We start from the raw sequence: 25,471 nt of genomic DNA, 5'->3' as shown, positions 1-25,471 counted from the left end.
TACTTCTGAATAGACACGCATTGGAATGCACGGTTCAAGAGAGAGAGGCAATGGCAGAGTCCAAGAGGACTAGCCAGTGCTCCATAAGAACTAAGTGTGCTCCACAAACCTGCACAATGCGCCTGGATTTCAGCAGCAGGTGTGCCTGGGGCTCCCCAGTAGAGGAACTGAAGTGGAAACAGGTCTCTGAAGGTTCTTTTAAAACCACTTTCGTTTTAAAAAAATAGCCTTCACATTTACTTCCCTGCTCGCAAGTTTGTTTCAGACTTTGAAGTAATAATTCAAATATTTAATGCACCATAAGACTTTTAAGGGGGACAGTATTGCACATGAATGGGACAATCAGCCAGACAGGTTCCCCCACACCCCATCTTAAACTAAATTGTATGAATGATGGGTCTAAGCCTGCGCGCAGCAGGCTATAATCTAAAAACAAGTTCGAGAATGAAGCATCAAGAGCAGATTGGCAGGTAGAAACCATACCCAGCAACAGGACAGACACAAAACCTTTCTTTTAAAGCATCAGGAAAGTGACATACTTTAAATCTTTCTAATCAGCTATGCATTAAAAGTTTCCAGTTGGTCATAAAATGATACACATTTTAAGAGAAATGCACAACCAAAAATTTAAAGGAAGGCAAATATACAGTATTATGATTCCACAGCGTTGCCATCACTAAGTAACCTATGTTTGATAGTTACAAAGATTATTTACCTTTTTATATATATCTTAATATATATCTGTATACATATATATATATCTATCTATCTCAGATCAACTGCTTTTTTCTTTTTTTAATACAAAACTACACTTGAGTACAAAAATATGTAAACAGACTGTACAACCAACAACAAATTAAAAATGAAAAACAATACAACTCAAAGCTACAGGAAACAAACTACAACATGAGACCAAAAAAAAACAAAAAACAGAGAGAAAATTCCTACATGTGACATGAAACATGAATATGGTCAAGATTTGAGAGTGCTTGATAATAAGTCAAATCTGTAATCACAGTTTCAAAATCTGAATTACTACAAAAATAACCCAAATCCTTCTCTTTTGTTACAGTCCCTCACAGACATGAACATCAAGTTCTACTATGTACTGTAAAACAGAAATAAATCTGAAAAACAAAGGCCTGATTCCACGCTTGGCTCTCATGGGAGCTAAGTCCCTAAATATTTCCCACTGAAATCAACTGGGCTTCAATGAGCTTCGTGTTGGCTGGATCACGCCCCAATTTTTAAAAAATGAAATCCAGATATTGTTTAGCACAAATATTTGCAATTGGTTTCCAAAAGCCCAACCTTTCAACTTCGGTTTTGTGGGTTAGGTCTCAAGCCTTGGGAGCCAATAATCTCCTCTGCAAGCCCACGATCCTGCCAACTCCAGCTGCAGCTCCACTTAACGTGCTGATGGCTGTTCCGGAGGCAGCACTGGGCTAGGAAGGAGAAGCTCAAGAAGAGGGACTGGGACCTTAGAATTTAATTCTGAAAAATAAAATGTTTGGCACCGAAACTGGCTTTCTAACCCTATTGCCTATTTCTAAACCCATTTTTCTATTTTTATGAATTACAATTTGAATTTATAAATAATCCTTGAATCATAGGATTGCAGGGTTAGATGGGATTCCAAGGGTCATCTAGTCCACCCGCCCAATGCTGGAATCTCAGCTAAAGCATCCATGACAGATGGCCATTCAACCTCTGCTTAAAAACCTTCAAGGACAGAAAGTCCACCATCTCTTAAAGGAGACCATTCCGCTGTCAAACAGCTCTTACTGAAAGAAAGTTATTCCTGTTGTTTAGTCAGAATCTCCTTTCTTGCAACTTGAAGCTATTGGTTTTGGGATGGTGTTTAACTTAATTTCTTATATAAGTATTTATGGTGGTGTTCAGTTACCCTGCTTATGTTTGCACAGAAATCCCTAGATCAGATTTTGGGGGGCAAGCAGGGGTAGGAGAGGGAGAAAGCATTTGAACAAGATGAAATTCTTGCACTGGAACAAGACTTAGAGCTACACTGGATTCTACCCATATTGTGTCACAGGTAGCAGACAGTAAAAGATTTGATAATCTCTAACTTTCAGGGTTCCCCCCTCTGTGTAACTCTAAAAGCCCCACCACCACTCCAAGGCAAACTTTCTTGCAATCTAGTTACTCTGAAGCTAGCACAGACACACACCCATTCCATCTCTATTGCAAGTGGCTTCTCCACGTGGCATGCAACTTTCAATAAAAAAACCACCCTCTCTTTGTAACACTCTACCGGAAATAATGATGATGATGATGATGATGTTATTATTTGTACCCCACCTGTCTGACTGGGTTACCCCAGCCACTCTGGGTGGCTTCCAACAAATAAAAAAGCTTATGAGAAGGAGTTTCAAACAGTGCTCCATGGAACCCTACTGAGCATCTGATTGCAGGGTTTCCTGAATGGAAGGCCATTGAAAGACAGTTTGACCTCCATTGCTCCTCTTCCTCTACAGCAGGCACATCCAACTCCCAAGAGACTGTGATCTACTCACAGTATAAGACAACTGCCAGTGATCTACGCATTTCCAGAGTTGTTTGGTTTTTTTGGGGGGGGGTGTGTGTGCAAAGATCGACCAGGAGTGACCAGGGGAGATCGTGATCGACCTGTTGAAAATGCCTGCAGCTGTTGTACCACAACATGTTCTAGACCACAATTTCAGTCCAAGAAGGCCAACTGTGAGGGTCAACAGGCTTGATCAGTGCATAACATAAATTGCGTGCACCACTGGAACAAGCCCCAGAATCCATGGGTAGGCATACAAGCTTTAGAAAGTTCTTGGAAAATTCAACACACTAAGGTTTGCTGCCAATCAAAAGCCAAAACTGGGGAAATTGCTAATTTGTACGGTCAAGACCCAATACAAAACAAGTGAATGAAAAATGAGTGATGTAACAAAACATATTTTTGTATCTCTAAGCAGCCATTTAACTGTGCACTCTTACATACGTCTTCTCAGAAGTAAGTCCCACTGAGTTCAATGGGTCTTAATGTAAGTTAAATGTGTATACTTTCATAGCCTGTAATTCTAAGAAGCCTAAGGTTGCGTGTCGAGGTCCCCAGGGCCACCCCAATAACTCACACATCACACAGAATTTTTTGTTTAAGATCCGATGCACGGTCGAAAAGAGGAAGCCCTAGCCTCGTGCAAGGAGTTTTAGCATTTCTGGCTGTCAATCAACAAATGGCAACATTAACTTCTTCCCAACAACAAGGGAAGCCCCAACTGCATCAGGGCCAACGAACAATTAGCCCGCCCCCAACTTTGGAGTGTCTTGGCGGCCCCCACCGCAACACGTGCTCTCCATGAAGGAGAACACGCTTTAGGTTTCTGTCAGTTTGAAGTTTTCATTTAGGTGAAATTTAGTTAATTTTTCAAGGGTTTTACTGAAACAAGAGTTTAAAGGTCAAATTAAAATTGAACCAACCGATCAAAATCAATAGAAGCATTTCCATTTTGTTTTACTTTCACAACAGAAGCATGTCCTGTTTGGAAAACAGAAAGATCTTCCAGTTTCAAAGCATTGTTATTAATAAAAATAAAAATCTCCTAAGCAATTTCCCCTCCCTCCATTATGTTAATGCTAAGTAATCAACTTAAATTGTGGGCAATTTTACCTCTTGAGAACTGCCAGAGATCCTCAAATTTCAAGCTTGACATAGAACCTATAGCAACCCAAATTTTAAAATAATTATGCTGATTTCACACTGATGGAGATTCAAATTCAATTTCTTCTTTTTACAAGTTTATTTCACCCTTATTTTGACCATACTGAAGATTTCACTTTATATGCTGCCAAGCTTCAAAGCAGCCAAGCTGCAAGCCACAATTAGTACCTCTGAGCTCAGCCGACCCTTCAACCAAAGTATTCCAATATGTTTTTAAGGACTGCAGCCTTATTAAAACATTGCAGAACACAAGTTTACCACACTGAATTCTTTAATCATTGTTCTTGCAATAATACTTCACACTGCTCTAATCAATATACTATAGTATTTTAACAATATTGAATATAATTTAATCTAAACCCTCACTGTTTAAAACATGCCAATAAATACTTGTTGAGAGATGCATTGTGTGAGTGAGTGTGTGTGATAAATACAAAACGAATGAGAAAATCTCGAAAAGGTAACAGATGCAGTAACATCTATTACTCCTTAAAGACTTGCAGAAAATGTATGCTTAATCTCAGAATTAAACATTATCAGATTTGAATCATCTAGGCATTGCATGAGTTTCAGCAAATGTTCAATTTACATGATACTTAAAAAGTATCCCCATGTAATTTGTAGATTTGGTCATTAATTCCAGGATAAGTAAGATATCTGAACAGATCCCCTTTCCCCCTAAAACCCCTGGACTTGTGGTTACCTCCCACTGTTCAAAGTGCCAATATAATGACTTGTTTATGTGCAGAAGGTGTCAGAAAGCCTGCAATTTATTAGGCTGGGATATATAATGTCAATGGACTCACAGTTCTGTGGCTAAATCAGCACCGACACAGAGCCCAATAGAACAAATAGGGAGGTTATAAGGACATATGTAATGCAGAGGTAGGATTCCTGCACCCAGCTGTCTCCAGACCATAGTATTGCTCTTCTGTTAGATCTTACATAAAACAAAGGTTTTTTGATATTGCTAAGCCAGGAAGACCAATATCAAAAATACTGTTTATTCTTCAGCAAATCATTTTGCTTATTGAAAACTGATCAGTACAGAAAGCGATGCCTCTTTACTTTCATCTCTAACGTTAATCAGCAGGAATGACACTTTCCCCACCTGCCTCATATAGCCCAGTTTGACAGAGGAGTTCCTGGCAACATATGCCCCATTCCAGGATCTCACACCCTGTCCTTCTGAAACCCTTCAAGGATGCTGATGTACACATTTCTATGGGAAACAAAAAGCATGCTAGAGCTGCCCACCCCCCCAAAGACCTATTTTGTGATTGGACTGTAGAAGCTTCTTGCTCTCTGAGTTCTTCCAACAACTGGGAAAGTGCACATCATGCGGTGCAATGGAATGGTGGGGCTGATTCGATGCAGACACAACTTTACTTTCAATAGCCATCTTTGTGAACAGCTTTTTGACAGCTCCCTTCAGGCATGGAAGCTTTTCAGTGGTATCAGTTGGGGGAGTGGGGGAAATAGTCGTTCAGAATGTGACCTGCACGACTAAGAGCAAGAAGGAAGAGTGTTAGTGGCAGATAGTCTTTCCTGAGCTCTGCCTTTACCACGATTGCAAATTACAAGGACAAAGGGAGATTATAAAACCATTCGGTTGAAAAAGACAGGGACTGGAATCCAAAGAGGCAACTGAGTGTGTTTCAAGTGTGCACCCATTGTTTTGTTTTTTCTGAGCGGCGTTTTTTTAGAATATTGCCAACCTGCTTTAGGTCATAAAGCAGACTGGCAACCAGGGAAGAGTGGAAACAGAAGGAACTGGTTGCTTTTTCCTTGTGAAAAGCCTTTTGCCTGGCTGCCAAGCTGCTTGTTGGGTTAAGAATAGTTCAAAGAGCAATTTGGGTGTGGGTGTGTGGATCTATTGTAAAAGTAGATCAGTAAAAAACAAAAATTTGTTTACACCATCACAATATGAAAATAGTAACCTCTTAATTAATTTAAACTCTCATTTAAAACATGCTTAAGGGAGCAATCATAAGTCAAAGTGAGATGTCAGTCAATAAAAGAGCACCTGGATAATTCAGGGCTTTGACATAGTAATTTTTCATCCTGGAATAAAAGATTAAGTAAAAATTAAGAGGCCAACTATACAAATGTGGTCAGAACTCACCATTTTGCCCTAAGATTTCCTGCCAGGAAATCCTTACATCACATCAATATTTCTTCTTGCATTTTAGACGAGTTTATTAATGAAACTTTTAGTAGCTTCTGCATAACAACTGCAGAATACTCTACCCTTGAAACATAGATTGAACCAGCCAAACATGTTTCCTGCAGGAAATCTTAAATCACACAGTTCCTTTCTGCTATAGCTGCAGACCTGGAAAGGTAAGCAAAGCAACACGACCAAGCCCTCCTACCAGAGAGGCATAGATGATGAGCACATATACTGACAAGAGTCACCCTTTTGGTTTTACTGTAGTCAGATGGCTCATAAACATGTCTAGAAACACCTTTCTAAGATCCATAACTACTTCCACTTGCAGCCACCATAAGGGACATTTTGAGTTTGAATCAATGCTGCCGTGGACCCACATAAAGCAAACTAGGAGGACAGTTGCTCATCCTTCTCATCTTGCACTGAGAGAGGATTCATTCTTCAGATACTTTAAAAAACTGAATGAGTTGACTACCTTGTGTTTATTCTAATAGGCTGAAGTAAAATATATAAAAACAAAAAAACTATAAATAGTCTGCTCAAGATTTAAGAAACAATCTTAAAACCTTATCTAATTCAAGTGCATGCACTACTTTTAACTACTCTCTTCGTTTAACAACAAGATGTGCAAACATCTCAACCCAAAGGTTGGGGAAACAACTAAGGATTTAAAAAAAAATGTGAGGTAGCCACTGTTGTTGTTTTTAAAGCAAAACAGTATCTCTAAGCAAAAAAAACCCACAAACCTATTAAAAATAAAAGTTCAGAATCTAGCTCACCTAAGTACAGTCAACGGAGGGCTCATTTACACAACCTCAAGATTTGTAATTTCTTAATTTAGTTTAATTTCTCATTTGCTAATGATCAGGGAATTAACTAGAAACTGAAGTGAGTTGCTAGTCAAGAAATTAACCTCCAGATAAATTGGGGTTTTTGACTTAGTTCTATTTTAGCTTGAAATGAATGGTCATTTAAACAATATGAGGGCAGTATCTCTCATTTGCAAATGTGAGCAGAATTTACAACTGGCTGTGAACTCCCAAGTACACAGCAACAAGATGGGAAACGTTTGTGTGTGTGAGAGAGAGAGACACTAGAGAGGGAGAGAGAAGAGGGAATTAAGATTGTTTCACACACGATTGTTTTCCTGTATGTTGTAAGAATTCCATTTATCCTTACATATACTGTCATTCATGAAACAAGTATCTATTTTATTATGGCTAGATAGATGGAAACCACATACCATGGGTTTCATATGTTTACTTGTGGCAAAGTAGACATTTGTGAATTTTTTACAAAACATGGAAGTGCCCCCCAACCCAAAATTTGTGTAGAAAAAATGCCATGTGTGAAGCAGTTCTAATATTCTCTGGAAATCTTTGCATATGTAAACTAGAAATGTTGACTGAAACATGAATCAACCGCCACTGCAGTAAGATCAGGTTGGAGGGGGTGGGGCTGCTTCCCAGACATCCTGTCCCTGCAGTTGCTGGGACATACCAGGAGTGGGAGGGGGGAGGCAATGGTGGAGCCAATCGGGTTCTCCTGCTGGTGCGTTTGCACCACACTGAGCTTGCCGCCACGACAGCAACAGCAGTGGCAGGAGGTCAGATAAGCAGTGCCACCCCACCAACTGCCACACAGCATTCAGAATGACAGAAGCACCCCCAATCCATGATGCTCTGCTAACTTTAAGTCTAATTTTAGATGGCTGTTGAGCAATTAACACTGCAGAGAATAAAATGAAAAATAGAAACATTTCATCTTTAAAATGCATTTCTGATTAGTATGCCCAAGACTGTTAAGCAGCAGAATCTGTTACATAAACTTGACATTTGTACCTCTAAAACTGCATTCCTAAGCACACTTACTAGGAAGGAAACTCCTGCTGAACTCAGTGGAGCTTACTTCTGAGTAAACATGCATAGATCTCCACTAGGATTTGAAAATATATTTCATTGTACACAGGGCCCAACTAATTAAGTGCCTGGATGAAGCTGGGAAATTAATATTTATGACACAAGAACATCTCAGTAATTCTCTTGCCCTTTGTTTTAAAAGTGCATGTCAAGATGAGTAAAATAATATTGTAGGACTTCCAAGTGTCCTGCAGGATGTCTCGTCATAAATATAAAATCAAGCCTCTATTTTATTGTTTCAGTATTAAACCTAAGCATTTCATTTATATTCAAGAAAAGCAACACAGAACCCCAAGGAAAGTAGTTCACTGTAGGAAGTAATGTCTGAGTGAATAATGGTATTTGCTTGTGCTCCTAAATCTAAAGAATTTGGGTTGGCTTTATACTAAACCTCCCCACACCCATGATGGACAATTTTGCAAAATAATATTCCACTCCCAATTCTCAACCCCCCAAATGTATCTACATATTTGAAAGGGCTTTCCTCTGAAATGTGTTTACCTGAAATTGTTTACCAAAAGCTGACAATTTGCTAAGACGTTAGAGCACCTAGTTCAGCAGTACCCAAGGTATTACAAAACGAACAGAGAAAAAAACCTGACAGAAGTGGACTGCCTTTCTATTTCCACTGAAACAGTTAACACCAGTTTTCAGAGCAAAAGCAAAAATAACAACAGAACTACTCTAGTCCCTTGCCTTCCTTATTTCCTTCCTTTCTTCCTTATCACTGGTACCAAGTGAGACTGGGTCCAGTAAGGGTAACAACAAAAATAAAGTTTTTTTTTAAAAAAAGCAACAAAAATAACAACAACAAGAACAAAAGGTGTGTCAACGTCTGAGGAAAAGTGGAATTGTAAGTGCAGTATTTCTTCATGTGCAGTGTCTGCGGGTCCCCGCCCCCCACCTCAGAGTCCCCTTTGGAAGAGAAGGCCTAGTGGAACGTGTGCTCTCCTCGAACAATGTGTGAGGAGAACTCATAGCGGTCCTGGCTCCGGTAGCCACAAATGTTGCATTCTAATGGGTCCCGATAGCCATGACACCCCATGTGGATGGTGTACATGACATGGTCTAGGAAAAGAACTCGGCAGTGCTCACACTTAAAGGCCCTTATCTGCTCTCCTTCTCCGTTGAAAACTTTGTAGATATCCTTTAAAGAGCCCTTAGATGCTTTCGTGACATCCAAAGCCTTGGAGTCCTCCTTCATGTAAGCTGGGCTTTGCTTCCTTTTGGGATTTAAGGCAGGGTTTTCCTGGTAGGACTGGTGGTCTTCGTGGCTGCTCTCTGAGTCAGAGGAATCCAGGCAACTATTGCTGGGAGAAGCCTCTCTTTCCTGGGGCTGACTCTTTGGTCTGATGAGGGAGATGGGGCCATCCATGTTGTTTTCATTGCTGTCAGTAGTTTCTCTGCTCATTGGTCTTTCTATCCTGTTAGGGTTGTAGACCTGAGCATAAGCTGAACTTATGACGGGGGCTACATCAGCAATCGTGCTTGGCGTGTGCTGCATTAGGGGGTGAAGCGCCTCTGCCCCAAGGTAAGAAATGGCGTTGTTGATCGCTTGGTCCATCATGTGAGTCTGCATCAGCTCAGTATCTCTCTCATAGGGCAAGTTCGTGTCAAAATGTATATCAGGGTAACCATATCTTATGAGCTTCTCACCTACATGAGAAGAACAACAATAGAGAAACAATAAGGAAACAATCTGTTATTAAACATGAAAATACAGAGATGTTTTGTGCATCCATTTTGTAAAATGTCGCCTACATAAGAACATTTTTGGTCACTTACAGCACAATCATATGCTCAGAATTAAGTCCTACTGTGTTCAATGGCGCTTATTGTCGGGTTAAGTATGCACATGATTGGCAGCTGAGGCAGGACTCTGAACTAAATTAAATTTATTACGTTATTAAATTTATTAAATTAAACTTATTACACTAAATTAGCAAGAGTGGAATCAAAGTGAAAAAGGAATGGGGAAAATCATCTTATGGATTTTCAGTTTGACTTAACACTCTGGCCTGAAGGTTTTCAATCTTTTTGAGCCCACAGCTCCCTTGACCAACTACATTCTTTCTGTGGCACTGCAATGCAGTGGAGCGATGGGACTGTGTGTTTTGGCCCATTTCCAAGGTCACTCTTGGCCTCTCTCATGATAAGAGTGAATTTCTGTAGCAGGGAGCCTTTTGCACATGACTAAGAACCCTGATATTTTAGGGGTTCTCAACTTCAGAGGAAGTATCAATGGTCACGAAAGGATTCCTGCTTCGTAAGTCCACTCTCATTACAGGAGGAGCTGGGAGATTTACATGGCCTTGGGAATGGTGCTGAATGCATGACCTAGCTGACCCCGTGTTGCTTCTTCCCCTTGCTAATGTCTGAATACAGTTTCTGTGGTTTAGAGCTTGTAACTTCAGTCCATAACCAATACAAAGGTTCCACAAAGTGGTTAATGCAAGTCAGTTAATGCACTTCAGTATACTTTGCTCAAAATGTGGATAGGATCAATGTGAGCTTATTCTCACTTCACATTTATATTTCCATGCCTCTTGCCAAACCTGAACACGTAAAATACACCATGTATATCTTTAAAATACTCCTAAATAGTGAATGGGAATGCTGGTCCTTTAGCAATAGCAGTCCCCCGTCCCGTCCCCCCCGCCTTTAGCTGGGATGGGGACACACGGAGGGCAATGTAACTACCCCAAGGCAGGGGACATCCAGCAGGAAACATCTGACCAACCTAGGGCAAGGATTGAAGGTCTGCAAGGGCTAGCACTAGAAAGGCCAGTGTGAAGATGCAGATGTTTTCTTTTTAATGTTCAGACAAGAATACACATCAAGAATGGATACCTCTTGATTATAATAAATGAAGACCAAGCGACAAACCCTTGCCCTCACCTCCAATATATGAAACTAATATGGATTATAGAAGAAAATGATGACTTTTCTTTCCCTCAAAAATGCCCCTGAACCTATTTGTCTGCAATTTGGCAGGCTTAACATACTCTGGAGAGGTTCCTGTGCCTGAAACTTTTATTCACTTTGGCCAAAAGAGGGAACAGTTATTATAGTCATTTTCCGATTCACCATTACAGTGAAGGAGGAACCCTTTCTGCACATCATCTTGGAACCTGTTACAGACTGAAGCAGGGAGAGCAAAGAGCAACTCAGAAATATATTGGATTAAAAAAAAAAAAAGACCTCACAAATACAGATACAAGCTGAATCTTGGGTGCCATACACACCCCTACCAAATAATGTTTTGTGTCTTCATTCCAGTAGAGACTGCGGAAGGATTGTAACAATGCTCTCAAGTGCCACAGGGGACATGACAATTTTTTACAAATGGATGCTCTTCTCACTTGACAAGGGACACACGAATGTTTCCAGTTTGGAATCCGTACTGAAGTACAAGATTTATGGGTAAAATCAGTCTTCAGTCTCTGAAGCAGCTTAAGATAAGCAGGGCCCTGGCAAGTTATAGGATCCACCTACATTTCAGAATAAACTATCATATGAAATCAGCATGCTCATTATGTAAGCAAAGGTGTTAAGAGAATTTATTGAAATAATTTTGTTTTCTCAGAAACGTAAGAGATAATGAGCAAGAAATGTGTGCTTAACACATCATCTTGTCCCCCTCCCCCTTTAAATTATGATTCATGATAATGACCTGGGATTATCAACTTTTGAAACAAGTCCTGGCATCTCAGATTGTAACATGGGTAAGATTCTGTGTGCCAAAGTGGTCAGGGTACCAATATGATTTAGAAGCAGTCATTAATAAATTGATGGCTGCCAATCACACACCTCATAAAAACCACAAAATTATTCAAGAAAATAAGTTTTTTTAAAAAAACTATGTTATATGCATAAAAGGTAAACTATTTTTTAGTTCATAAATCCAAGCAAGCTCATCAGTCTGAAGAGCATTATTCATTGCAGGTTTTCAAAACCTAGTATGTTGCCTAGTTGAGGAATTTTCACTATGATTGATATACTTTTCTATCCTTTACTGCCATAATAACTGCTCCATTAGCTAAAGTAACTAGCTACTGAGATCCAATTAACCACATCATATTATGCCATCTGGAAAACACTGTCCTTCTTCCCATCCCCTTGCTTCCAAGGTGAAGTTGCGCCCATAAATTCACATTGGTGCACTTCAACAAATGTTGTAATGTTCACAAGTGTTTTTAGTCAGAAACATGCTGCCATAGAGGAGCTGCTAAAATGCTACCACAGAAGAATTTTTTTTTAAATAGCTATCACTGTATAGTTGTAATTCTCTAACTGAATGACCCTTGTACAATGGGAAAAGGTAAAAATATTGTATTAGTATGTTGCTAAAACTGACTATTTTTAATACAGCATCAGAAGAAATTTACATGCACACTGTTCCTTGTCTTGTGAAGGTTTTAGGGTTAAACTTGTATTATGAAGGTGGGGGAACAGACATTAGTTTCACTCAGTTTCACTCTGTGACACGAATACTGATTACCAGGTCTTATTTAGTCTGTTTCAACTTTTTCCTACATTGGAAGCATGACACTTTCCTTCCTTTCTTCTGAAATTTCAACCGTAACACTGAGATTGCTCAGCTCAGAATACCACCTGCAGGTTTCACTGGAGAGTGAAAGGTCAGTCTCCTGACTAGAAGGGCCAGTGCTTCTAGCTGTCTCTGTGCCAGAGTGTGACACCTTTCTCTGAAATTCCAGATCTACTGTAACATCTGCTAGTTGGTGCCCATTGTGCTGGGGTTGGGGGTGGCTGGCTAACCAATCTGAAATCAAATTTCACCTAAGCTGTATGCACCTAGTAGATAAAAGCAAGAAAGGTAACTGTCTCTCAGCTTCATTGCCCCACTTGTTAAAAAGAAATAATGAAGCTTTTTTAATGGGTTCTGAACATTAATGTGTTGTTAAGGACTGGTCATGTTGTGCAGATGCCTGATGATCATTTTCCAAAGCAACTACTCTATTCCGAACTTAAAAATGGAAAGTGTAATGCTGGTGGTCAACAAAAGAGGTTTAAAGACTGTCTCAAGGCAAATTTTTAAAAAATGTAGTATAAACACTGACAACTGGGAAACATTGGCCTGCGACTGCTCCAGTTGGAGAACAGCCTTTACCAAAGGTGTCACGGGCTTTGAAGACACTCGAACTCAGGACGCAAGGGAGAAACGTCCTAAGAGGAAGGCACGCTGGGCAAATCCACACCATGATTAACTCCCACCCGGAAACCTATGTCCCACTGTGGAAGGACGTGTGGATCCAGAATTGGCCTCCACACTCACTTATGGACTCATTGTTAAAACCGTGTTTATGGAAGACAATCTTACTCAGCTACGAGTGATCGCCAAGGAAGAAGAAGAAGAAGAAGAAGAAGAGAGTATAAATGATTTCTGAAAGACACCTGGCCCTTCTCATAATTACCATGATGCCATTTTGGAATTTGCAAACATTTTTTAAAAAAAGAACTGGGCACATTGTTTTACACATGATTATCTATTATGAACAAAACTGTCTACTCCACTGAACATGAAACAAACTTTGACTTGGGTCATTTCCTCTCCATGTACACCAAGTGTTACTGGCTGACATACAACTCTTGGCACGTCAATTCCTCATCCATAAAACAGCCATAATTATGATTTAAATTTCACAAGGATAAGGTAAAAATTGTTACTCATACTGAACCTCACACAGAGTTCTTATGCTACCTTGATGGCATGGGAACTTCAGTAGTGCTGATCTGTTGTTTGCCATCAAAACAACATGCAAAGTACAGGGTCACTTGAATCCTTTGGAAAATGGGCTAGTGCTGATGTGAGGAGCAGGAGGAGGAGGAATCCCAATATGGATTCTGCCCTCGTGGTTCTGGGTTTCTCGCATTATGGAACAAATGGTACTGGAAGGAATGGCGTTGCTATGGCTCACATGCCAGGACAGCATAAGCACCCAATGACAGGGTAGGCAAAATGTCTACATAAATGCAAGACTAGAGTTTGAACCACCACGTGACTCAGTCAACAGAACAAATCTTTAAAGACAAGTAAAAGAGAGGGATACAAGTGAAGTTCACCTCATAGCCTTTTCTAGTTGAAAATTCTCCTCCCACTGCTCACAAGGCCTTCTATTACCAATTGTCCTGTGGGAAGGACTCCCGTCTCCTCTGAACCCACACAGCTAGAGAACTGGGGCTGTGAACATCTTGTGGGGGGAATTCTTTTATACCTCTATTTATTTAGAGCGTGCAATGAGGCTTCATGCAAAAAGTGTGGGATTTTCCCAACATTTACTTGAAGTGCAACTAATATATTTCCCCCAGGAGCTTAAGAGACTCAGGGCACAGGCACAACAACAATTTTTATAAAAATCATATATGCTAACTTGCATATATAGATGTAAGTTCAGCTCTCTGAACAAAGTAAGATGGTGGGTGACTAGGCCTGTAAAGCAAAGTAGCTTCTTCTTAAAAAGTAAAACAAAACAAAATGGGGGGGGGGGACCAGTGAGCTACCCCCCAGCAATGCCCCTGCACTCCTAGTCTTTCCCCACTATCTATCCTGCTCAGTCCATCCAACTTACCTATTCCCTAGCATCTTATATCCTTTCATATGACCATCTACAAAGGCCAGCCATGTCAGTCATCCAGAGGAGTAGCTGGTGTGGTGTTGCCTCCCGCAGGGGGGAACAGTGGGGAGGTCAGCTGCCCTGCCCCCAAACCACTGTGGTAAGCAGCAATGATATGGCTGTCAGGAGGCCAGTGGCAGCTCTGGCCCACTGTGCCAGCCACTCCTGGCCATCGATTGTGTCCCTGGAAACTCGAAGATTCACCCACCTTTCTAGGTCTTTTTAATAACAGAAACAAAATGTGTGCGCGCGCACAATTGATTGAGCAGCCTATCCGATATCGCTGATAGCTCTGGAAATATATGAGAAAATGTCATTCTACACTAAGAAGAGGCCAGTTGTAGTTCAGACAGAACTAAAGAAATAGCACTCTTTTAACAGTGTGTATCAGAACAGTGTTGTACCACATAACATTGTTAGGGAAACACTACTAGAAATGGAATATGGGTTTTAAAAATTTTGCCTTTAAGAAACTGCTATCACAGAGTAAGCAAATGTCCTCTGTGGAGCTCTTAAGCAATCTGGTAGATGTTTTTGTCCCCAGATTATATATATATGAGAATCTTCGGCTTTCAGCAGTTCCTGGGTTCTATACTGCAGGTCATACTGCATGGCTCTGGCCCCATGGCCTATGCACTTCTCTAATCCTCAGCTCCCCCGCCCCCCCGGTATGTCTCATTCTGATTGTGCCATCCCTACATTAGAACATTTAAGAGCTTAGGATATAACAATGAACTACCCCCCTTTTTGCTACAAACAACAACATGCTCATCTGACGCTTACCCACAAACTTCTGTGGGGTGGAGCTTTTACGCTTTCCCATGTTGCTTGTCAGCTTCTCTATAACAGCAGGTCTTTCAAAAGGCACCAGAGTAACATTGTTGTCCATCCCAGGATCTTGCTCCTTACCATCTTCCATAGTAGATACTACATAAAACCAAAAAGCCAAATCAGATAGAGCTACCTACACTTCCAGGAGAAATTAAGTAAATAAAAGTGGTCAACATTTTTGAGGTTTGCAAACTATAATTAGTCAATGTGTGCCCATAAAAGCACTAGAAAGTTTGGGGAGTCGTTTAATGATGCTCTTGGCCTTTGGTTCTAATAACCTTCTGGGCAAGGACTCTTTGCAACTGAAGGTGGCTGTGGAGCATGAAGAAACAACTCCACTATTGGGGAAAGGAGATCTGGGATTGGTGAGCTAGGTTAAAAGCTATGGATATGTGAATTGCCTCTACAAGCCACTACATTAGGAGTAGTCAACATGGTGTGCACTCCAAACGTTCCTGAACTCCAGCATGTGGTGGTCAAGGATTGTGGGTGTTGAAGTCCAGCAACATCAGACTGACACCATGTTTATGCACTACATAAATAACATGCCACATGTTTTTGGGAATCCCCCCAATTTATTAATTCTGCTTATGAATCAAAGAAATGATGCTTAAGGTTAAGCAGTGCACATACTAATCACACACAATGAGAAACTGCCATTTTAAAATACTTTTGTATTTATTATCTGAAATGAAGCCAATAAAAAATATTTCTGTCTGTTTGCTATTGCTTATTTATAAAATGGTTCCACGTCCACCAGCATGCAGCACAGCTCCAAAATTCTACTCTACCCAGTAGTGAGTGGAGCTGACAACCCTAGACTGCCTGAGTATTGAAGGGCCTGGAAAGGTGAAAAATATGAAGCCTAGATGGAGTAATCTAAACAAAGGCATAGTGGGAGAGGGACTGGATACAGTAGGTGGGGGTAGGCCAAGGAAGAAAGCGTGAGTGAGTGAGTGAAGGTATGTAACCTTTTGCGTGTCGAGGTCCCCAGGTCCACCCCAAATAACTCACACATCACACAGAAGTTTTTGTTTAAGATTTTTGGCATAATTTTGGCCACAACTTTATTAAAATACAAATTTGTGAGTGGTTGCGTAGGCATTGGTTGCGACTATCTGCCCCCACGATGGGGGACAGACTGACATTCCGCACGATGCGAAAGTCAGAATGGGGGAATACACTTGGGGGTTACGCGGAGCAGGGAACCTGCCCTCACCCCAAATGCAACCAGGAGCTCATTGCTATGGCCCGAGCCCCCTTGACAGAGTGGACAAGCAATAGTTAGCCCCCAATTCCTTTAACGGAATCCCTTGCAGCAGCAGCAATAGAGGGGCAGGCACAGCCAATCCATGCCCCTCAACCAACCAAACCATAAACCAATGCCTAACCGCGAACCTTACAAGTTGTGACGATTTGCTACGCAGTAGGCAAAAACCAAATGGCCCCAGCCAATCAGCCAGATGGACAAAATTCCTACCAGGCCCCCGCTCCAAAGCAGACGACCCCATGACAGGCACAGCAAGGTCAAAGCGAACAACCCTATTCTAGGGAGGGAGGGACGGGCAATCCGATGCACGGGCGAAAAGAGGAAGCCCTAGCCTCGTGCAAGGAGTTTTACTATTTCTGGCTGTCAATCAACAAATGGCAACATTAACTTCTTCCCAACAACAAGGGAAGCCCCAATCGTATCAGTGGCCAACGATCAATTAGCCCGCCCCCCAACTTTGGAGTGTCCTGGCGGCCCCCACCGCAACACGTGCTCTCCATGAAGGAGAACATGCTTTCTTCAGACAGAAAAGAAAGAAGAAGAAAAACGTCCCAGGTTTACAGCCCTGCTCTCACAACATATCCAGGGTGAGTGAATGGATGCAGGAGTGAGAGGGAAACGATCACATTGGCTGGATCCATCTCTCCCCATCTATGCGCATTCTGTAAATTGCATGCATGGAGTAGACATATGTTCAACTGTACACTGACTCCCTCTTCATGATGGAAACCTAGACAAGCAAGTTCCCAGTTGCCAGGAGAGATCCCTTGTGTGCAGCTGTATATACGAAGCAGCTGTATATGAAAAGATATTCATCGATCCTCCTTCTGCACATGCTCTCTCAGACTGGATATGCTGACCGTAAGGCCATCAGAATTACATACTGATATTTCCTGAAAAAATGATTATGTCAAGAACTTTGAGAAGTATATTTCTTTGCAAAGCAAAACAGCCTATCCTGCGTTACAGAGATGAAAATAGGGGCATTTGTCCATTTCTACCAGCCTTTCTGACACCAAGGGTCGCTCCCTGAACCAGGATCCTTGAAGAAAACTCCTCTTTGCCTGCTGCATACAGGATTCCTTTATCCTGACATAGTGAGTCCCGTCTTCTGGAACAAGGGGCTGTTAGCAAACTGGCTACCAAGACAACACGGCAGCAGCCCTTCAAGAATCCCACAAAATGGCAGGGGGAGGGGGCACACCACGGAACTACTGAGATAAGCACACCATTTACATTTAGGTTAACTAAAGGGGCACCCTTTTTAGACAGTTAATATGTTTGGTGTAACGCACAAGAGCGAAGAACAATACCACAGTGGCCAACCTCACCTCTGAGTCATGTGCAGACACTAGAAAGCTGACAGTCAGAACAAAACCTGTATGTCTCACGATTTGTCCTGGCATAGGGTCTGTTTTGACAGTTTCCTGAATTGTGTGTAGGTTGGAAGTGGGTCTCACCACCACCACAATTCTGTCCTCCTGGCTTAGTGAATTCAGACTGAACATAGGACATAGGGCTGCACTAAATGCGGATTATTGCAACACTTTCGTACTGACTATTCTATAAGATCCAGACAAGATAGTTCAAAGTATGAAACTAGCAAAAATGACTAGAGGAACAAAGCTAAAGACTACAATTGAAAATGCAGAATTCATTCGTCTTTCCCCATGTATTTGGCTAATAATTCTTCCAAATCGTCACCACCAGAACAACAAAACAGTCCCCTTTACAATGACAATACTACCTTGGAGAAAAAGTTTTATCCAGAAGTTTTATCCATTTACTGGCTCCCTAAAATCATCTGAACTATTTTCAATTTCATATTGCTCTGTAACTTCCAACAGAATATAAGATATCCCTGCACAATATGTAACCCATCAAGCTGAGCATGTCACCAGCCACATTTTGTGGCTTGCCAGATGTTTGCAAGTTTCTGCAGTTCTAGGCCTGCAGCAAGCACAGGTGGCTTAGGAAGCCCCTGAAGAGCTGCCAAACAGGGCTGGGCTACATTCAGCTTAGTGGGACACACATTTTGAAAATCCAGGAGTTTAGCCATGCAACTTGCAGCTCCCCAAAACCAGTCCTCTTTAGATGCCCTGCCTCTGATCAGATACCCATAGTAAGGCAAATACTTTATAAATAAATAGTTATGATAATTATCTATGCAGTTGAAGGGTGGAGCAATGGTACTGAATTTTTTTCTCCATTAGGCAGAAAAGCAGCTCAACTGTTTAAGCCATTTCAGTCCTCCTGAATTCCAGAGGCTATGGAAGTAAAATAGGAACACTTAGGCTAGAATGACTTGGGAACTTTTTTTTTGGTGTTTATGAAGTTGGTATAAAGCTATGCTGCTATACGTCCACCCTCCACCCATTGCTTTTGTTCTGTTTGCACCTCTCACAACAACTTGGCACAGAAGAAAAACAGGTTTCCAGGAAAACACTCTGATAAATCACTCTAATTTATATGTCATCCAGGAGCTTTCTTATCTAGTGAAGATTGCGCCTGAGAGAAGCCCCCAACCTTTTCTCTGTGTTCCTTCCTTTTCTGTTCACCTCTAGATAGGCAGAGCTAGTCTTCTCAAGGTGAAAGCAGGCCTTTAGCCTACCAGAAACCTCCCACTCCTGCAGAAGACTCTATACTTCCTCCTTTGCTGCTCTTCTCAGGACTGGAGCTTCTCTCCTCCAATTCCCCCAAGTGACGTTGCCTCTCCCTCTCATCCTTCAAATGTCTCATCAAAACCCCTATTTCCTATTGAGACTGCTAAAACTAAGTATGCATATCCAACCATTAAAAATGTCCACTTTGCCTCCCTCCCCAACACCCTAGTCCCTCTTTCATTCCCGTTTTCAGTACCACCTGGGAAAAGGTAACAACACACTTTGCCACATCTGCGGTTTTCAAAAATGAAATACTAGGCTTCGTGTACATGTGCAGTTTTCATTGGGATCAGAGTTGGGGAGGGAAGAATTAACCTCCCCTCCCTGCATGCTGCAGTTTAGCTAAAATCCGTCATTTCCAACAGACTACCCATGGTATTTAATTTTTAATGCCCCAGACGTAGTTGCTAATCAGGTTATCCAAGTACAGTAACATCTTGTTTGGACTATTTTCTCTTCTGAGGACCTTTGTAAATTTTCATCATGTGGAGCTGGAGAAAGGAGCAGCAAGAGAGAGGGAGAGCTCTGCCATGAAGGCTCAGTTGTAGCACAACAAGCTCTCTGCATCGATGACACTTCTTCTTGAACTGGGTCTGACGTTGGCTTGGGACTGGCTGTGGAGAAGGATTTGCAGAGAATACTACTTTTGATTTGTTCCTATTATTCATTGCCTACTAATGGCTTTTCATGAACCCCCCAACTCCCACAATTAAAAGAGGAAACTGACAAAAGAGCAGGAATTCAGAAGAGAGCTATAAACATGACTTAATTTGAGCCAGGCCTAGCTATGAAACCCAGAAACTATTAATACCACTGAACACCTGTAACTGGTCCAACCTAGAGGGGGGAGGAGAGATTTGATCTTCCACATTAAACTTTAGAAGTACCTTTTGCTTATGAATACATGTAGATCACATCTTACGCTGATTTCACTGACATGATCACAGCTTTATGCTGGAAATTTAAAATAAAAAATAAAAGGGGCAGGAGAACCCACAAAAGAGTGTGTTCTTTCTCTTCCAATTCCTGGTAAAAGATTCCTGGGGGTGGGAGGGAAATCTCTGGCTCATGGAAACTGTCCAACTGACAATCCATTCCGTTTATCTATTTGTGGGTTGGCATCCAAGGAACGCCAAATGTCAGAACCTCATTTATTTTGTAAGCTTTCTTTTTTTTAATTGCACAGTATGCACTTGCTGAGACACACAAAGATCGCTCATTTGCCACAGGAGTCCAACTGCCAGTAGAGAAATAAATGGAAGGTTGGAAAGCTCAAATAACAACAATAAAAACCAGAACTCATATTTACTTTCAATATGACTGAGACATGCAGATGATTAAAGTCTGCATCCTTGTTTCCCTCTGATGGTCTGGTGTTTTAGTCAAAACCAACTCAAAGTTTCTAAGCAATTGTTATGAATTTGTGCAGCCTGTGCCTATGCATTCTTAAAAATAAGGCCCACTATGTTCAACAGGTCTTATTCCCAATGAAGTAAGAGTGCAGAGGTTTTCAGCATTAGGTTTTTAATTTAAATTAACATTTTTTACAATGCTCATTTTTACAATGGACATGCAATCGAGCAATGTGTAATGCACATATGTTTGAAGATGCTAGTACATAGCACAACAAGATAATAAAACACAACCAAAGAAAACCACAATGATAGTGACTGAGTCTGTAGTGCTCTGAGCAGTCCTCTTCATAATGTGGGACACAGAGGTTCACTGCTACTCTATTTCTTCCCCTGCCCAGGTGTAACCGCAGTCATAGACTATTGAAACAAGACTTTAAATTCAGGATTTAAGTTAGGCATGCCAGCCAATAATTTCTGGGGCCAGAGTGCATTGACTGATGTACCAACACAATGGCCCAAAGCACAAGTATGTCTCTTGAGCACATTTCCCCAGGCAAATGCATTAAAAGGGGAGGGGGGTGACATGAGGGCTTCTTCAAATAAGAACTAATCCTTTTGAATGCTACAAAAACCTAAAATTAACCCTTGAAAATAATTAATAAACTGCTCTGAGGCTGGAGAGGTGGAGAAGTTTCATGGGCGCTATCCAATAGCAGCACACAAAAGCTGGACCAGAAACATACATAAATATACTTCCAGATTTTCCTGCTTTGGGGGCTTTCCAGGGGAATCATAGACTGAATCGTTACAAGCCTCCATAAATAAAGCAGTTTGACTAGAAACCATAGCATGAGAGGAAACATGACTGTGTACTGCAGGAAGTCACCGTTATTATATGACCTCTGAATCTCTGAAAAGTTATCATCCAGGTACAACCAGCTCTCACACATCAAAGACTAGAGAGAAGGTCTTTCAGGGCAGATGTGTGATTTCCAGGAGTGCTAAGAGTCTCAGCAACTCTTTTTAGACAAAAATAAAACAAACGAAGAACAAAATCAGACATTCCACAAATATTCAGAGGGCCCCCAGAATCCAGTGCAGCAGTGATGGTGGGTTGTGAATTCTGGCTCCAGAAATCTCTATGGGCAGCACAACAAGCTTATTAATCAAAACTGAAATAGCACTAAAGCCTAGTTGATTTCATTTAACTGTGATTGCCACAGTTCCTGACAGACTTATGGTTCCTGTTCCCTTCATAGTTCTAGAGAAAAAGTTGTTGTGAAGGGGTGACTTTTTCCCATTCTTGTGTTGCCTGATTCAAAGTTGCCCACAGCACAGCACAGCTTAAATCCTATTCATTGAAGTGGAATTGATGGACTGGCTACTGTTGCCCCAAAGCACTGGCTACTGTGGCTCAATTCACACTTAGCATTAAACCATGGTTTGGCAATTGGGAGCATTTGTAATGGGCATCTGTGCTTCCCACTGTCTTCCCTCTTGCATGTCTCCTTCACTTGGGTTTGTTGGGGTCTTTCTTTTTGCTGACTAGTTTGCCATGATGCCCATATTGGAAGAATATTAGAACCTTGCCTCCAAGCCACAACTTGAAACCCTAATTTGAAATGTGTTTTCAACCATGGTTAGGAAGAAAGGGGCTAATCACAGTTTGTGGTTTTGGACATCACAGCAAACCATACTTAGCAGAAGACAGTCAGCAGGTCAAGGAGGAAAGGAACTTGCACAGAAGCAGGGAAGAGAGAGCATGGGATCCCTTGTGTGCATTCCCTATTGCAAAGCCACAGTTTTGTATTATGTCTGCATGGAGTTAGTGGGTACAGTAGATTTTCTGTTCAGTGCTCATTGATTTGAGTCTTCGGAAATGTCCTGCAGAGCCAGAGGGCTCAAAGGAGTTCAGATACACAGGAATTCCAAAAGAAAGATGCCCAAACCATCAGAGTGATCAGGTCTAACTGATTATTAGCACAGGGTACAAACTTACAGCCAAGGTCCAACACCTCCCTCCTCACCCCTGCTCATAGCATTCCATGGGACAGACTTCCATCAGCAGCCCAGGCCAATTCATCACTATCCAGATGACTCCTGTGCAGTATTTCACGGGTGCTTTTACAGTAGCTGCCTATAAATTGTCAGCCTCCTATTATGCTTTATGTTCTGCATTGGCATAGCGGGCAGCGCCCACAGTATTAAAAGTTTTGGTGGGGCAACATTTACTAAGATGACACTGTTGTAATGGATGGAAATTTGTTCTCAGTATCCAAAAAGCAAGATTAACTGTTGTGTAGTTTAACATCTGAAGACACATGAATGACTTGTTACATGCCTCAAAATGTCCCATTCTTTTTATCAATTTGCAGTTGCACTGGTCTGGCCTCATGTGCACTGTCATGTACAGAGGTTCTGTCTGCATTGGCTGCCCAGACATTTCACTTAAATTACGTGGAGCAGCTCCATGTGCTTCCTCAGAGATTATGTGTGCCTATGGCTAGTAGCTTGACCAGGATAAATTCATTTATATCCTTCCCTTTGACCTTGTTGGGGTATTTCCCTCCCCTCCCCATTGTAGCTAGCTTTCCTTTTCATAGCTACTTACTGCGCTAAATTAACAATAAACATAATTCACAAGTCTTTGTTACACTATTTTTTTAAGGCTTGAGTTTACATTTACAGTGGTGCCTCGCAAGACGAAATTAATCCGTTCCGCGAGTATCTTCGTCTAGCGGTTTTTTCGTCTTGCGAAGCAACCCTATTAGCGGCTTAGCGGCTTAGCGCTATTAGCGGTTTAGTGGCTATTAAAGGCTTAGCGGCTTAGCTGCTAAAAGGCTATTAAAGGCTTAGCGGCTTAGAAAAAGGGGGGGGGAGCGAAAAAAAATCTCAAGACTCGCAAGACATTTTCGTCTTGCGAAGCAAGCCCATAGGGAAATTCGTCCTGCGAAGCGCATTGAAAAACGGAAAACCCTTTCATCTAGCGGGTTTTCCGTCTTGCGAGGCATTCGTCTTGCGGGGCACCACTGTAATGTTTGGATCATCGTGGGTCTATTTAAGTACATGTTCCCAATTCTTTCACTTTTGTGGATTGCTAGGAATAGCACAAAAAGGGGGGAAAGGGAGATCAGTGCTGTCAAAAGTACTCAGGACTGAGGCTTCCGACTCACCATGGTGACTCATGACTTGCCCAGCAGCCTCTATACTGACATTCTGAAGGTAGTTGTGACAGCGTTCCTTGTGCTCCTCCAGAGAGCTGCGTTGCTTGTAACTCCGTCCGCAGTAGTTGCACTTGTGAGGTTTACCCACTGTGGAAAGAAGAGAGGCTTCATGTTAAATCAGTGTTGCCAGGGCACCTTGCAGTTACAAAAATAGAATAGGAAAACGCCTACAAAAGTTATTCCACCCTCTAACCTTTGCTCATTTCCCTTTTCTCTACCTCACTTCATCACTACCCTACCAGTCATTCACCCACACCATGAATATACAGCAACAAAATGTTACAGAAATGTGTAGTACCCACAAAGGCCAACACAGTGTGGTTTAAATACATTTACCTGTGGCCACAAATAATTTTTCCTTTGCATCGAAATAACAATGAGGGAAAGATTACAAGACAGGTCACAGGGGCTTGGGGAGACTCTTATGACTATACTCTTTTTAAAAGCAGGGCTATGGGATAATATCAGAACATCCTTATGTTTCTAATGCTTTTGCAAAACAAAATGGAGACATGGACGAGATGCAAGAGCTGTTGATGAAGTGCAACATCAGAAGTTGTTGCATTGTATCTGTACAACTATCAGTTATTACATTGGTGTGGCAGCTTTGAGGGGTGTCTATGTCCTTATGAAAGGGAAGGGAAGCATGTCATTATCTCTATGCCAGTGGCGGAGAGCCTCCAGGCTACGAGACTAATTAGGCCTCTGAATTTGGTCCAGGAGACCATTTTGGGCAAGCCACACTCACCTGCCAGTAACCTGAAGTCGTATGAAATCAGATATGAAGATCTGTTATCTCCCATCTAAAGCATGGGTGAAGGACTGTGGGCTGGATGTGACCCTCAGCGTCTCCCCTGATCACACCTCCCATTTAACCCGGCTTCATATCCCGAGTGTTTCTGCCTGGCTGGAATGTGTCCCTGAACTCTGACAATGCCTCCTGCCTGCCTGGAGGGAGGACAGAGAGGGCTGCATGAAATGTGGGTTTACAGTCATTGCTTTGCCCTCTGGACCTGCCCATCATAGGCACCTGCCTCTCAGAAGGTCTGCAGCCTTGCACTCAGGAAGCTATTTGTGTTACAAGCTTTTGTAGTTCTTGCTAATGTTTCTTGGTAAGGAAGAAGCATTCTTTCTCATTCATTCTTAATTTTGGAGGGAGCAGGGCATGGGATGTATGCAGCAGAAATAATATTTCCATTTATGCTAGATAATCACCCTGAAACAGGAAAGCACAAAATGGAATTCACCAAGAACAAATTGGCTTATAAACTGAAGTAAGGAAAACAATGCTTTGTACTGCTTAAACTCTGAAAGATAAAGAACCTTAGAAAGTACATTCAAGTCCAAGGTCATCACTTGAGAGAAGTGGCAAGAGAGGAAGCCTAGATGGAACCACCTTCCTACTTCTTTTGACATTATATTTCAAAGACAAAGTACAAATAAGCTTCCTCTCTCCCTTTTTTCCAAGTCCCGTGGGAGGGGGAGAGGGAGAGGCATCCCTCCCCCTTCGCATGAAACTCCAGGTGGGGGGGGGAGGGTGCACAAATCGCTCCCACTCCTGTGGAATGTGCAACAAGGGCCTAAAAATGCATTTTAGTCTGGAATGTATTACTTCTGACAAAGCAATATTTACCAATATATAGAGAAAGGAGTGATTTTGTAATATGACGTACAGTCTAATCAGTGTAACTT

General features: G+C 41.7%; 1 protein-coding gene across 6 annotated transcripts in view; it reads right to left on the bottom strand.

The window, feature by feature from the left end:
- Positions 1 to 2,595: 2,595 nt before the first annotated feature.
- IKZF2 (IKAROS family zinc finger 2) overlaps positions 2,596 to 25,471 on the bottom strand; it is a 121,581-nt gene continuing 98,705 nt past the window's right edge. For 4 of the 6 annotated variants that reach the window (XM_081017713.1, XM_081017714.1, XM_081017715.1 and 1 more), the window contains exons 6-8: positions 23,729 to 23,866; positions 15,220 to 15,363; positions 2,596 to 9,457 (exon numbers count right to left, since the gene is read on the bottom strand). In XM_081017713.1, the coding sequence (XP_080873839.1) occupies positions 8,733 to 9,457; positions 15,220 to 15,363; positions 23,729 to 23,866 (1,007 nt within the window). In that variant the 3' untranslated portion in view covers positions 2,596 to 8,732. The remainder of the gene's footprint in view (positions 9,458 to 15,219; positions 15,364 to 23,728; positions 23,867 to 25,471) is intronic. The other 2 variants (XM_081017717.1, XM_081017716.1) reach the window with 1 other exon arrangement.

The sequence above is a fragment of the Podarcis pityusensis genome (genome assembly GCF_964106645.2).
Source record: "Podarcis pityusensis genome assembly, chromosome: 1".
Taxonomy (NCBI): domain Eukaryota; kingdom Metazoa; phylum Chordata; class Lepidosauria; order Squamata; family Lacertidae; genus Podarcis; species Podarcis pityusensis.
The sequence above is the reverse complement of the archived record's forward strand: the minus strand, read 5'-3'. Positions and strand labels throughout refer to the sequence as shown.